This window comes from Haematobia irritans, chromosome 4 (assembly GCF_050003625.1).
Source record: "Haematobia irritans isolate KBUSLIRL chromosome 4, ASM5000362v1, whole genome shotgun sequence".
NCBI lineage: Eukaryota > Metazoa > Arthropoda > Insecta > Diptera > Muscidae > Haematobia > Haematobia irritans.
In genome coordinates, this window is record NC_134400.1 from 88,570,963 (window position 1) to 88,586,986 (window position 16,024).

General features: G+C 36.1%; 1 protein-coding gene across 1 annotated transcript; it reads right to left on the minus strand.

Moving 5' to 3' along the window:
* Positions 1–3,036: 3,036 nt before the first annotated feature.
* LOC142234730 (heat shock protein 23-like) lies at positions 3,037–3,994 on the minus strand. Its single transcript, XM_075305900.1, has one exon. It carries the CDS (start codon positions 3,745–3,747, stop codon positions 3,184–3,186), a length of 564 nt encoding a protein of 187 aa, XP_075162015.1. The 5' UTR covers positions 3,748–3,994; the 3' UTR covers positions 3,037–3,183.
* Positions 3,995–16,024: the final 12,030 nt, after the last annotated feature.

The window sequence follows — 16,024 nt, forward strand, 5'->3', positions numbered from 1 at the left end:
CATACTTCACATACATCTCAGAGCTATGGATAGCTCTGGCTCATATACATATTTCTTGTTTGCAAGAACCTACACATTCCATAATTAAAAAAAAAAATCATAATATATCATATTTACATTTCTTACCTTGATTGTTTGGTAAAATTTTCAATAGTTCATGAGCTGAAGATATCGGTGAAAAAATGGCAATTTTTTCTACATTTTTTGGGTTTTAAGCATGAAGATGAAATTTTTCCGACTTAAGGTGAGTACTATGTTCGGGTTTTTCACCAAAACACTAAACTAAAAGTACAAAAATATGTATGAAGACGATATTTTGATCAAGTCTTTCCAAATAATGGAAGGAAAAGATCCAAGGAATTGATTGCAAATAATTTTATATTTCTATATTAATTAATTAAAAAAAAGTAACCGTGAAAACAAGCTGGTTTTCAGCTTGAAAACTGAACATAGTACTCAGCTTTATATATTCAGTATTTTTGTTTGCCTACACGGATGAAAAAGACTGTTTTTCATATGTTTGGCTATAAACATTATATGTTTGGAACACAAATTTTTAAACACAATATTTTTGAGTGCAAGCATATAATGTTCATAAACTAGCATAACATGTTTGGGACATATATGTTAATATGTTAGAACATATTATGTTTGTAAATATAATATGTTTGGATGCAAACATATATTAATTTAGAAATAGCCTATAAACATATATGTGTTTAGTAGCTTGGAGCGCTATTTAACAGGGAGCGATATTGAATTAAATTGGTGGTTGTTGCTTGTTATTACAAAATTAACATTTTATTTTTCCTTGAGCAATTGATCAGCTACTTCTTTGATCCTTACAAACTGTGTGGTCCGCTGTTCGAATCCCCGTCCGGCAAAAGGTAAAATTAAAATAAAAAATCATAAAATTGAATAATTTCTTCTACAATGTTTGTATTACAGAAAAAGGTGCTAAGAACTAAAAAATCTCGTGGAAGTGAGAAAGATGTCGGGGAATATACAATTGGGCAGAAACAAAATTTTGAGCATTCAGGTCGAAAACCTATGTTGTTAGCACCTATATTACCTGTTTATTTTCATAATTCATTATGATTGTAAATATATAAATAAATAAATAAAATTTTGAGCACAATATTGTTTGGGAGAATTTTTTTAAGCATATAATATTTTTGGGTGCAAAATGCTTCCAAACATATTATATGTTCACATAATAACATATTGTTTTTTTGGAAGACAACATTATTGAATTTGGATGCAAAAATACAAAATGTTTGGAACTTAGACTACCCAAACATATATTGTTTAGACCAATATGCTTTCAAACATATTATATATTGGTAGAGATCAAACATATAAATGTTTCAGCAATACCCAAAAATATATATGCTTGAAGCAAAATATGTTTGGGAGTATATGTTACAGAAGCGATTTTTTGTGAGCGTGTAGTCAAGAGCTACAACTTTGCGGAAGGCTGAAAAAAACAAATAACACTACTTTTCGAGGTATTTATAGCCATTATTTTAAAAGGGGGCGTGGCCCACACTTTTTTTCTGAAATCAATTTTTTTATAACTACAAATCTACTCACCAAATTTTGTGAAGCTAACTTGGTCGCACCAAGTAGTTTTTGCCGCTAAAATCCCATAGTGCAATGTCATGTCCGTGTAAAAGTATTACTGTATTACTGCTGGTATATGTACGAAGAAGTTGTTACCTAATTTTGCGCAGGCATACTTGTACTCATACCTTTTAATAGGAGTTTTTACTGAGAATTGTCGGTATCGTAAAATTTGGTTGAAATCGGTTCATATTTGGATATAGCTTATATGACCACCGGAGGCTAATGTTTCATTCGGAGAGTAGAATTGGAATTCTAGCAATGTGTGCAATTTAGCAATTTGGTGAAACATAGTAGAACATTTTATGTTTACACCCATTTTCAACTGGATTTTGCCCCTATAGGGGTATACAGGTATTACGAGAAGAATCACTAGTGGTTACCCAGTTTTTGCTGAGTAATTGTCTTGATGTTGGCAAATATGGTCAGAATACCAACATTTTACAAATAATTTTAATAATATTCTAGCCACCGTGGTGCAATGGTTAGCATGCCCGCCTTGCATACACAAGGTCGTGGTTTCGATTCCTGCTTCGACCGAACACCAAAAAAGTTTTTCAGCGGTGGATTATCCCACCTCAGTAATGCTGGTAACATTTCTGAGGGTTTCAAGCTTCTCTAAGTGGTTTCACTGCAATGTGGAACGCCGTTCGGTCTCGGCTATAAAAAGGAGGTCCCTTGTCATTGGGCTTAACATGGAATCGGGCAGCACTCAGTGATAAGAGAGAAGTTCACCAATGTGGTATCACAATGGACTGAATAGTCTAAGTGAGCCTGATACATAGGGCTGCCACCTAACCTACCCTACCTAGTCATAACACTGTAGGGCAGATATTCCACACAATGATAAGATTACGACCTGTATGCCAAAACCCACAGTTTGGGACCTATCTTGGCTATATCTAGCCCATGTTCTTGTAAAATTGCTGCTGCTTCGTCGAAAATGTTTAAAAATGACTCAAATTTTCCTATACCTAAATGACTCCAATTTTCCTATAGGCACACTTGCGAAGTTACATAAAAATGGCTTTAGATTTTTATAATTTACCCTATTTGTTATTAGAAATATACTCCGGCTCAAGGCATTAGCCGATTAAAATTGTACCTCTAGAAATTTTCTAGAAGTGTAAAAAAATTTGTCCAAATCGGTTCAGATTTAAATATATGAATATATGGATATAAACCTTTCTATATTGCTTTGAAGGGCTTTGGTGCAAGATATATTATAGTCGGCCCCATCCGACTTTAGACTTTCCCAAATTGTTTTATATTATTTTTGTGACCTATACTGTCTCCAAATGAGGAAGGGTTGTAAATATCCGATATTACCCAGCTCCCATGTGTCAAGCCGTTTTTGTTACGAGGAGATATCGGTGTTTTTATTTATTCTGATAAAAGAAACAAATTCGTAAATTCTAGTTTTTAAATATTTGAAATATTTATTTTTTGTTTAGAACAAGTGATTCTTATATTAAATAAATAACGACAATAAATGCAACGATGACAGTAGTTTTATGCGATAGTGATGAGAATAAAGCAGACTAGAGTTTGATGAGATTCTTATTTCTTTGCGGCAGTACTTTCCTCCTTCTTCTCCTCTTCAGTTTGGTCTTTCGCATTCTCTTTCACATTCAAATGGGCTGGACCAACTTGTTGGATTTGTATGATGCGTTCATTCTTCTTTTCTTCAATTTGTGGCTTTGGAACACGTACGGTAAGTACACCATCCGATGATAGGGTGGAGACAACACTATTGGGATCATATCCCTTGGGCAAGGTATAGCGTCGAACAAAACTTCTTGAGATATAACCATGATCGTCTTCTCGTTCCTCGTGTTTACCTTCCACAACGATACAATCATCCAACACTTTGACATTCAATTCGCTTGGCTTGAACTGTTGGACATCCATGCAAACCTGGAAGCCATCCTTGCCTATTGTGGATACAGGACCCGATGACTGTTGCCGTTGCATGCGTCTTTGACTTGGTGGGTCTCCTCCGACTACAGCGAGACAATGGGGTTGGGCTAGATGGTACAGTGGAGCTTCATAGAATGGTGACACAGCCAATGAAAGGCGGTTGAGGTCATTGGCAAGACTCAATAGTAGTGGTAGATTAGCCATAATTTGTTCGATTTTACTTTTTTTCCACAAGGCCTTTTTTGTGATGAAATCTAGGTAAAATTCACCAGGAACGTTTTTCTCTTTATTTTATGAACACTATTTCGCTTTTGTGTGGTATATTCAATTATTCACCAGTATATTAACAATAGATTTGATTACAAATCGTGTTCTTTGGGTTTTTAATGTCGCAAGCTCTTGGCTCCAGTGATAACTGTTCTGCTGTTTGTTTACAACTGATGGCGCTTGTAGAATATGCCTCGTATTTATATCTCAACGCAATGACAGCTCTTCGCTTAGACGTGGGTCTCATTGCCAAAAGTAGCGGTATGAGGCAAGGAGTTGCCGATTATGTCTCGACTGTTCCAGTAATTGCATGAAAGCAAAAGCAAACAATTGCACGCTTATGTGTCAGTGTGTTTGCAATGAGCTTGTCGTTTTTTTATTTACTGGCATTAATGACTGTTCCATATATACCAGATACCAACATGAATTTCCTTTTGATTCATTCTACAATATTCTACATTCTACAGTATACTAGAAAGTTCCTTGACCCCGAATGTATTGCAGAGATAAAACGATGTACATACTCTCTTCACATACTCTTCACTGCTATTTTCTCATTCAAGCATTGTTAAAGAGAAATAACTAGAAGCACAAAGCCTCATGCATACGCGTGTGTGCGTGTGTGAATTTTGTTCTAGTCCAATGAGATTCAAAAAGGGTGTTTATTTCTCGAAAAATGCATCTATGAAATCTCGTAAATACATTATACAGAAAAAGATACGGCATTTCATTAAGAATAAATTGAAAATACAATATTGCAATAGGATTTGGGAAATAACGCGTATTCCCTTATTTACGTAAATTAAGGGTACATGTTTGTGGGAGCTTTAACTCAATCTGAACAAAAGCGCCTGATACACTCAAAAAAAGTGAACTCTCTATTTCACTAAAGCCAATTTAACTTTATTTCAGTTCATGGAATTATTATGTTTGGAGAAAGTTGCATTTACCCCCATTTTGGTAAATGTTTAATTTACCCCCATTTTGCTGGAAATTTTTCAGTTAAAGTTAACCGGAGAGAAGACATTTGCAATTTACTTTCTGTTAACTGGCAGTTAAAGCCTAACGGAGCTACATGAAAATGGCTGTTACTCTGATAATTTTTTGCGTGTGTTAGTTAAAACTAAAGAAAGGGAAAAAATTATACACAAATAAACATAAAGATTTGGTAAATTCGTATTTCTCACAAAATAGTTCATTATTTCTTTAAATTTGTAAATTTTACTACAAATGCGTCCATCATGAACTTCGTATGTAACTAAATACATTCTTACAATTTTGAACTCCATTTTTTTTTCCTTTAAGGTCAGTATTAAGTTCGAGTTTAGCCGCTAAAATCGCCATTTTTTCACGATTACTTTTCTTTAATAATCCATTTTAAGGAATACAAACTTTGTGAACATTTGCTTTGGGTTATTCTCCATCAAGTAATAATGAAATCTGCAACAAATATGTATGCCTTTTTTTGCTGATTTAGTTTTAACTTTAGCGGCTAAACTCGAACTTAATACCCACCTTTAAACTACAACATTTTCTTTAACAAGTGAAAAAAGTTATGTATGTATGTCTAATATTCTTGAATTTGTCGAAAAATATTTACTTATTTTTGATATTGGTGTGATGCTAACGTTTGTAATACTATAAAGTTAAAAATTTCTAAAAATATTCAAAATCTTCTTAAATTAATAAAAATTTTTCTTCCGGGTGGGTTCACTGTTTTTTCAGTGTATTAGGAGGTTTACTTTATTTACAACTACAGACTTAGGGCAAATTGGGCGATGCATAAACATGTGAGCTATATCTATATCTGAACCGATTTGAATGATAGGTTAGGTTAAAGTGGCAGCCCGATTAAGATTCAGGCTCACTTAGACTATTCTGTCCATCGTGATACCACATAACTAAAAGTACCTATTACATATGGGCACTTCTGTTGTTGTTGTAACAGTTTATTGTGATTTAATCCATTTTTATGTTATACGCTTTGGTACTTCATCTTGTGGCCAGATCGAGGAACTCTGCGACTAAGGTGGGGTGCGTCCAGAGTGACCAGGCGGTAAGTCGGGTTGGTTTAGCTGGGTAAGAGAAAAGATGACGCGTGTCGTGTGGCCCTTGGTTGCAAATTGGACATACGTCAGCTACGCTGCTATCAATCACTGATGAATAGGAATTGAGGCGGCTGCACCTGCCTGATCTTAACTGGGCTAAAACTACCCTAGTCTGCCGTGGGAGGTCTCTTTCCTCCGGTGCTATGGGCGGTGGACGGACTCCGAGAACAGGATTAACCTTGTAGCTTCTCACCGCTTCAGCTACAGTATCCTCATGAATCCTGTTCAAACCTGCCTGGTACGCTGCTTGATCTAGAGGTTCTCTTTTGTAGCGCTGGATCTCGCGCTCTAGATTATGTATATCAACCCTTACGTTCCTGGGTGGTGGTTGTGCATCCATGAGATGGTGGTTTGGATGATTACTGCGATAACAACCCAGGAGATACTGCTTTGACAACATGTAGTTGTGCACACAGAAAAGAGATTGGTTGGAAATCGATTATAATAATGAACATTCTTGCTGTAGAACTAAATATCAATTGTATCTACTAACATTCTGTAGTTACTACATACATTCTATTTTTAAGACCGTTTGGGAGTTATTTAAATAAAAAGTTATTTATGATAATGGATAAATGATTGAGTTAACCAATTCCTTCTCCTATGAAAAATTTTATTGGGAATCGATTGACAGAACCTACATAGAAACATTTGTGCAACTTTCATTCTGTACTCGTCATAACCATACGGTTATATAAACCAAATGTTAGTTGAAATATTTATTGATTGTCATTTTAATTATTTCAAATTTATCAATGAAAATCAAACACGTCATTATGTAAAATACAAACCGAAAAGAAATAATATTTTATTTATGTGTTCGGTGAGTGAAATGCTTATATATCTTACTTTTGAACTAGTCAAGATTTGGCCATCTAAGGAAAATTTTCATAAGCGAACTATTGGTATTTTAATTGATACTTATTCATTTCCTTTATAGGTTTGATATTTTACTTACAAGGAAGATGTTCTTTGTATGTCAAAACGTTGAAGATACGCCAATTTTACACGCAACGAGATGGCTTTGTGAATTAATCATTCGTAAAAGTTACAAGGACATTAAAAAATTCCAACATAATAATTGCAATTTGGATTCGGATGATTCTACCAGAAGTGCCGGACACTGTTAGTATCGGTCCAAGTTACTCGAACTTAAAGTAACATCAAGAGATTTTAAATTGTGGGAAAACTCAATATAAATTCATACTAATTTTGAGACAACCAAAAAATTATTTATGATGGTAAATAGTGGTCCTTGTTTGTGATATAGCTATAGCTCGTTCTTACTTCTTGACAGCTTTGAAGTGTAAATCCTCATCACGGGTTATATGTGCCAATATTTTTAATTTGGCCGCAATAGAGTTATTAGATGTGTGCACGTCAGTGAAATTTTACCAGTACTCACGCGCGATTTTTATGATATGATTTACACACACTCCTACATCCATACTCATGAACTTCTTTCAAATACTAGCATTCACTAATACATGTATTTATGCAGTTTTACGGTTATGCTATACGTTAATTTGCCTTTAAATAAATATAAATCAATAACCAATATGTGTTTTTATAAGTCTTTTAACTTGGCGGTGGAAATAAATTATTTCCGAATTCGATTGTACCTACTAATAGAAATGGTCCACGCGACCGAATGATGAAGGTAGCTATAACCGACGTCGTCGGCAGACCCAACCAATACCATATGCGATATTGGTTGTGTCGACCGAATTTGTCAGTTGACACAACTGCCAATTGGTAGTTGATACAACTGCCAAAAGGAGGTTGGCAATAAATTCGATTATCACAACCAATCTGTATTCTCTGTGTGTCTTCGCACAGGGATGATCTTTGTCTCCACATAAAGGTGATCCAGGGGTGTGCTGCGGAGACACCCAGTCGCAGTTCTAAGGGCAGCGTTCTGACAGGTTTGTATGTTATTCCACTGCGTATCACTAGTCTGCGGTGTCCACACTGGCGCTGCATAGTTTACCACTGACCGGCCGATTGCCTTATAGGTAGCTAACAAGGTTTCTTTGTCCGCACCCCAAGTACTGCCGGCAAGTGACTTGAGGATCTTGTTTCTACCACGGAGCTTATTACAAATTGCAGTGGCATGGGCAGACGACCTGAAAAGGCTGTCGAATGTGACCCCAAGAATCTTGGGGTAATTTGTGGTCGGAATTATTTCGCCATCGACACTAATATTCAACTGCTTGCGCACTTCTGCTGTCCATGTAGTGAATAGTGTGGCTGAGGATTTGGTGGGGGATATCCTCAAGTTTCTCGCAGTGAAATAACTGGTAAGATTAGCTAAGTAGACATTTAAACGATCGCAGATGTCATCAACATTGGGCCCAGATGCCAAGATTGTACAGTCATCCGCATATGATACAATCTCGACGCCGTCAGGTGGGCGTGGAATCGAGGACAGGTAGAGGTTAAACAGTGCCGGAGATATCACCCCACCCTGGGGAACTCCCTGTTTAACTCTACGGGGTTTTGACTTTTTGTCCCTGAATTCCACGTACGACTGGCGTCCACACATATAATTCAGCACCCAACGTTTCACTCCTGCCGGTAGGGTCGTATTCTCGATGTCCTCAAATAATTTGGCATGGTTGACCGTATCGAATGCTTTCGATAGGTCAGGCGCCACGAGGACCGTCCTATGACACGGCCTGGGCTGATTAAGTCCCTTATTGATATGTGTCGAAATGGCATGTAAGGCTGTCGTCGTACTGTGTACCTTACTGAATCCATGTTGATGGTGGGCAGCTGGAAAATTCTCCACAAGGCTAGGGAGGAGTAGTGCCTCAAGTGTCTTGGCTACTGGCGAGAGAAGGGATATCGGTCTGTACGATTCACCTTTACTCGAATCTTTGCCTGGATTCAGTAGCGGAATCACCCTTCCCATCTTCCAGACATCGGGTATAATGGGTGATTCTATGGTCAAATTGAGGAGTCTGGTCAGGTACTCAACACCCAGTATTCCCAGATGCTTCAACATTAGCATTGAAATTCAGTCGGGACCCAGCGCCTTGGATGGTTTCGACTGAAATCCCATCATCCCTTGTAGCGGGGTTCGAGAGGGCTCTAACTGTTGACCACAATTTACCAGTCCCTGTGCCTAAGTTACATTGCTTCAGGTGCTCTAACCAAGTGTTCCGCTTGTGCTCGTCGACTATCTTACTAATCTCTAGATTTAGTTCTCTGATTCTAGGATCAGCAGGATTAGCACGACGGCGTTCATCACGCTCGTCTGCGAGTCCCGCCGCTTCGGCTGGGAAGTTGGGCCTCACTTCGACCAGTGGGTATGAAGCAAGCGGCTGCTGCGTTGATGATGTCCCGGAACGCCCTCTGGGCAACATAAACATGAGAGGGGGACGGGAGCTCACTGAAGCGGCGATCGGTGTAATCTCTGAAGCCTTCCCAGTTGGCTTTCTTTTGATTAATAAACGTCCGGCGTTCAGGGGTTATGAAATCGGAAGGTCGGTTGATGGATCGCACTTCTCGTGCGATCCTTTCGAAGCACATTGTATCCATCACAATGGCGTAGGCTGCAGGTGGAATTCAGCTTTGTTTCCTGGATCGCCGCGACCCTTATCCTTTTCCGATTCATAAAGTCCACGATCTCGCTAATCTTACCCCGGAGCCCGTTGCAATTAAATTGCAAAAACGATGCACTATCCGGAACTGGAACAACAATATTGGGTGTGAGATGCTGCGGCGGAGTATATTGTTGTACGGGAGATGTCGGGGGAGTCGCATAGTCAGACGACCCGCTGCTGCTATCGCTGGCACAGCATCCTGCCACGTAGTCAGTATGACTATACTCCCGCAGCGATGTTAAGCCGGAGCAGTTCCGGAAGTGCACCCACTCCAAGCACCGGTTACACCTGACCGAAACCGAACGGTGGTGGATCAGGTTTCGGCAGACTGAACAATACCATGGTTCGGGGTTCTCCTCTATCCCGGCTCGGACCAACAGCAAACGGAGAAGGCTCCCCGGGATGCACCTTCTCCAACACAAAAAGACGGACGAAACAACACGTACACTGATGTGGCAGCCGCTGGCCAATGGATGGGGTCGATCCGGTACACAGAACCCGCCGCCGTATGGGCACTTCTAGTTTTAACCGCTGAACCTTCTCGATTATTTCCTTCTGATGAACCAACCAGATTGTTCCAAAAACATTAGCAGACTGCTTAAATTAACGTTTTCCAGGTCCGCCAGCAATCTGAAGCTATATGCCTCTAATATTTGCTTACGCCTTACACAAAATGCAGGACACTCACACAAGAGGTGTTTTATTGATTCCTTTTCCTCCGCATCATGACAGCTCATACAATAGTCATTATACTTCGCACCAATTGTTTTTGCAAAATCGCCTATCAGGCAGTGACCCGTTATAGCAGATATCAGGAGTGATATCTGGCGTCTCGAGAACACTAGCATATCTAGTGTGCGGTTTAAGTTTAAATGGGGCCATATTTGCTTGGTGTCGTTACAGCCCTTGCAATTCTCCCATCGAACATTTGCCATCATGACAGCCTTCTCACGCCGTAAGTGCTTGCAGGTAGCCAGAGGCATACCAAAAGATTCTAGTTCCCCTGGAATATGTAAGGTAGTTCCTAACCTTGCTGGCTCATCTTCTTCGCAGTTCCCCGGTATGTTCCTATGGCCAGACACCCATATTAGGTGAATATTGCACAGATAAAAATAAGTTTGAGAACCAATAACTTTTGTTGGAAAACCAATAACAAAATTTGTTAATTTTCCTGCAACAAACTAATTTGTACTTCTAATAACCATTATTACAAAAAAAGTTGTTAGCAATCGTTACCATCAGAAGGCAACAAATAGTTTGTGTTCTGAACAACATAATTTGTAAGTAATTTGTTGAGTACAAAATATTTGTTGCTGAACGTTACGTTTAATCCTCAACAAATATTTTTGAATTTTAACTAACAAATTTGTCTGTGGTTTGTTGGAGTCTATCAATGACCTGTAACAAATTTATTGGTGTATTGACAAAAAATTAAATTGAAATTAAAATTGACCGAATTATGCTATGAATTGTACCAAAATTGCCGGAACAATTTTGGATATATTTTGTTAAGTACACACAGAGAAGAAATATGACCAAAATGTTATTTTTGGACGGGGAACATGTATGACGATTTTAAATTTGAGTAGTCCAGGGTCTAGCAAGCATTTTGACAACTTCTTGCCCAGTGCTAAATATTCTAGTTAATTAGAATTGTAATAACTCTAATCCCGATATTAATATGGGTTTATCAATTATCTAATACAACAAACACATTTAAGAATCTATCAAACTGAAAAATATAAATTTTTCACAGACATTTATAAATGCTTTTCTGTATTCTCTGATGAGTGAGCTCTTTGCTTGCTATCATACACGTGCATGTGCTCATACTCATTTTGTTCTAACGGTATTCTTCGCATACTTCTTTTAGCTTTCGTACATATTCTCAGCGATGTGCGCGTAACCAGTCTTGTATTTTTGTTTTTGTTTTCATATCGAAAGCAGTCAACTATTTTCGCAACAAAACAATTTGTTGAAAATTCAGAATATTTCTATTATTTCCTCTGTCAAGCATCTACAAACACATTTCAACAACAAATGCCTCATATTCAATAGACAAATTTGTTGAGCATCAGCAGATTTTACATACAAATAAAGTTGTTAATATTTATTTGAAGTTATTTTTTTGTGTGTGTGCTGCTCAGCCAAATCACCACTTCTCTTATTGCTAATATTTCAGCCTGAAAAACACTACAGTCATCAGGTAATCGTTTCGCTATTCGAAGTTCCAGATCTTTAGAATATACTCCGAAACCCACTTGTCCATCCAATTTGGAGCCATCAGTGTAGAAATCTATTTTGAATATTTGAATGATATTATGCAGGTTTGTCTGATACCAACCACAGAAGGTTACCTAATGTTAAATTTTAATAAGATCGGTTACTAAATAAGGTTATTAAGGGCAAATTTTGGAATATCGGGCGATACATACAGTGCTATTCAAACCCTCTAATACAAAGCTTCCCAACCCAATTTGCTTCGCGCCCCCAACCTAAAACAAATTTTATTTACCCAAACAAACAGAAATAAATATTAACAAAAGCTGAAAATATGATTACCAATAATTAATTAAATAATTAAAAAAAAATGTTAATGAATATTAATATAAAAAAGTTTTTGAATTAGTGGAAATCCTTTCATTAGCTAGATTTTTAATATTTGGTACTATTACTGATAAAGTACGCCTTAAATCAGTTTCAAGATGAAGTCAAGACAGATATTTTGACTTTATGTCTAAAAGTGAGGAAAATGGTTTCAAAATTTTTAAATCCGTGAATACAAAAGTGGGTACTTGTTCTGATATTTTAGCAAAAAATTTAGCCGTTGCAAATAAAGTGAACGACTAATAATGGAAAACCTACAACAAATTATAGAATTGCATGTAACTTCTATTCTTTTCTCACTGCACAGATAAAAATAAGTTTGAGAACCAATAACTTTTGTTGGAAAACCAATAATAAAATTTGTTAATTTTCTTGCAACAAACTAATTTGTACTTTTAATAACCATTATTACAAAAAAGTTGTTAGCATTCGTTACCATCAGAAGGCAACAAATAATTTGTGTTCTCAATAACATAATTTGTAAGTAATTTGTTGAGCATCCAACAGTACAAAATATTTGTTGTTGAACGTTACGTTTAATCTTCAACAAATATTTTTGAATTTGAACGAAAAACTTTGTATGTGGTTTGTTCAATGACCTGTAGCATTTATTGGTGTATTGACAAAAAAATTAAAATTGACAGAATTATGCTATGAATTGCACAAAAATTTCAAAATTGCCGGAATAATTTTGGAGATATTTTGTTAAGTACACACAGAGAAGGAATATGACAAACATTTTATTTTTGGACGGGGAACATGTAACATTTTTGGGTCGAAAATCCTATACTCAGTTTTGTAAATGTATGACGATTTTAAATTTGAGTAGTCCAGTGTCTAGCAAGCATTTTGACAACTTTTTGCCCAGTATTATATATTCTAGTTAATTAGAATTGTACACGGATGAAAAAGACTGTTTTTCATATGTTTGGCTATAAACATTATATGTTTGGAACACAATTTTTTAAACACAATATTTTTGAGTGCAAGCATATAATGTTCATAAACTAGCATAACATGTTTGGGACATATATGTTAATATGTTAGAACATATTATGTTTGTAAATATAATATGTTTGGATGCAAACATATATTAATTTAGAAATAGCCTATAAACATATATGTGTTTAGTAGCTTGGAGCGCTATTTAACAGGGAGCGATATTGAATTAAATTGGTGGTTGTTGCTTGTTATTACAAAATTAACATTTTATTTTTCCTTGGGCAATTGATCAGCTACTTCTTTGATCCTTACAAAATGTGTGGTCCGCTGTTCGAATCCCCGTCCGGCAAAAGGTAAAATTAAAATAAAAAAATCATAAAATTGAATAATTTCTTCTACAATGTTTGTATTACAGAAAAAGGTGCTAAGAACTAAAAAATCTCGTGGAAGTGAGAAAGATGTCGGGGAATATACAATTGGGCAGGAAAAAAATTTTGTTTCTGTTCAATTGTCAGGTCGAAAACCTATGTTGTTAGCAGCTATATTACCTGTTTATTTTCATAATTCATTATGATTGTAAATATATAAATAAATAAATAAAATTTTGAGCACAATATTGTTTGGGAGAATTTTTTTTAAGCATATAATATTTTTGGGTGCAAAATGCTTCCAAACATATTATTTGGTCACATATTAACATATTGTTTTTTGGAAGACAACATTATTGAATTTGGATGCAAAAATACAAAATGTTTGGAACTTAGACTACCCAAACATATAGTGTTTAGACCAATATGCTTTCAAACATATTATATATTGGTAGAGATCAAACATATAAATGTTTGGGCAATACCCAAAAATGTATATGCTTGAAGCAAAATATGTTTGGGAGTATATGTTACAGAAGTGATTTTTTGTGAGGGTGTAATAACTCTAATCCCGATATGAATATGGTTTTATTAATTATCTCATACAACAAACACATTTAAGAAACTACCAAATTGAAAAATATAAATAAGACATTTGTAAATGCTTTTCTGTATTCTCTGATGAGTGAGCTCTTTGCTTGCTATCATACACGTGCATGTGCTCATCCTCATTTTGTTCTAACCATAAGCGTAGGAAGGCCTCTGGGGAGGGGGCTTAGACCCCCCCCACAAAAATTTTAGCCCCCCTCAGAATTTGAAAACCTATTTACGATTTTACATTTTTATAAAAATTAAACAAGTATATACTCGTACTACGTTCAAAGTTCCACTAAAGACTTTCATGCACAATCGAATTACTTGGGTTGTGGTAGAAGTCTGATATTTATGAAATAAAGCTGTGGTTGAACTTATGATTTAGTTAAAAAAAATAGTAATTGATATTAAAACTATTCTTTCATAAATTAATTAGCAATGCTGCAAAAAAGCGTCGCCAAAAAAGAAGTGAAAATGTTCTTTTTGGGTCTGGAAGTGGTACAAAATTGGCGGAGTAGCGATGAATGTAATATTGAACTTGTCATAGAGCGAATGTCCACCGTTTCAACAGCCGTTGCAATGAATGAATAAAAAAAAAAAAAAAAAAAAAAAAGAAAAAAAAAAGTTTGGCAACACTATGTTGAGATAGACCATCGTAAAAATTTCCTCTGAGTTGAGATAGAATTAAACTAAATAAGTGAGAGTAATAGTGTAAAATAACTATTAGAACGTGTTAAATACAGAGTTAGTGACATCTGTCATATGAAGTTTTGTTCAAACTCGATCCATTAAATTAATTTGATATAAATTAACTGGACTGTATCATCATTTGCGAGATTGCCATATTTCATTCTACCTGTTGTTGTTGCTTAGCTGTTGTTTCTGCGGTTGTGGGTTGCTGGTGTATTGGTGACAGTGCTGCCGCTACTACTTCAATCGAAGTATTTTGCTTCATTTTCGCAAAATTTACTTCGTCACTCCTTCTTCCAAAAATCTGCTTCACTTTTTGTTCTGCTTCAAATTTTTGAATTTTTCCCCATATTACCTAATTGTTTTTCCTATTCCTTTAATTACGATGAACATAGCGGTTTTAATCATTGAATTATTAACCGATGTAGACCAATTTTTGCATAGTTGTTAGAGACCATATACTTACACCATGTACCAAATTTCAGCCGGATCGGATGAAATTTGGTTCTCTTAGAGGCTCCGCAAGCAAAATTGGGGGATCAGTTTATATGGGGACTATACATAATTATGGACCGACGTGGACCAATTTTTGCATGTTAGTTGTTAGAGATCATATGCTAAAACCAAATACCAAATTTCAGCTGTATCGGATGAAAATTGCTTCTCTTAGAGTCCCGCAAGCCAAATTTGGGGGTCCGTTTATATGGGGGCTATACGTAAAAGTCGACCGATATGACCCATTTGTAATACTGTTACGAATTTGATAATTATAGTTTAAGTTTATTTAAATTAGTTTCCGTTAATTTAAATTTCAAATTGTAACGATAAAATTTCGTTATAACTTGTTGGAATCATCTATTCATTTTCTAGCACTTTCCTGAATTTCTTTTATGTTCTTTTGTTTGCTTATTTTCATGTAAGTTCTCACTCTCTTTGATAACAACCCCTTTGTTTTGTTATTTTGCATTCTCATTTCATCTCATTGTATATTGTCATTGTTTTTGTTCTTGTAGTAATGCGAGCGCATATCTATGTGAGTGTGTATGTGTTTGGCAGCCACCAGATGAATGACTTAATGGTCGTAGATCCTTCTATCATTGTCTAAGAATGTTCTGGCGTTGCCAGAATATTGTAGTGCTACCAGAATGTTCTCGAATTGCCACACCGTCATATATAAAAGCGCTCGCATGCTGCTAACGAGTCAGTCTTAATTAAAGCGTCAAACGAATAACTTCAGTGTGAACGAATTGTAAAGTGTGAAGTCATAGTAAATAAATTGTAGATTGTCGTTATTTAA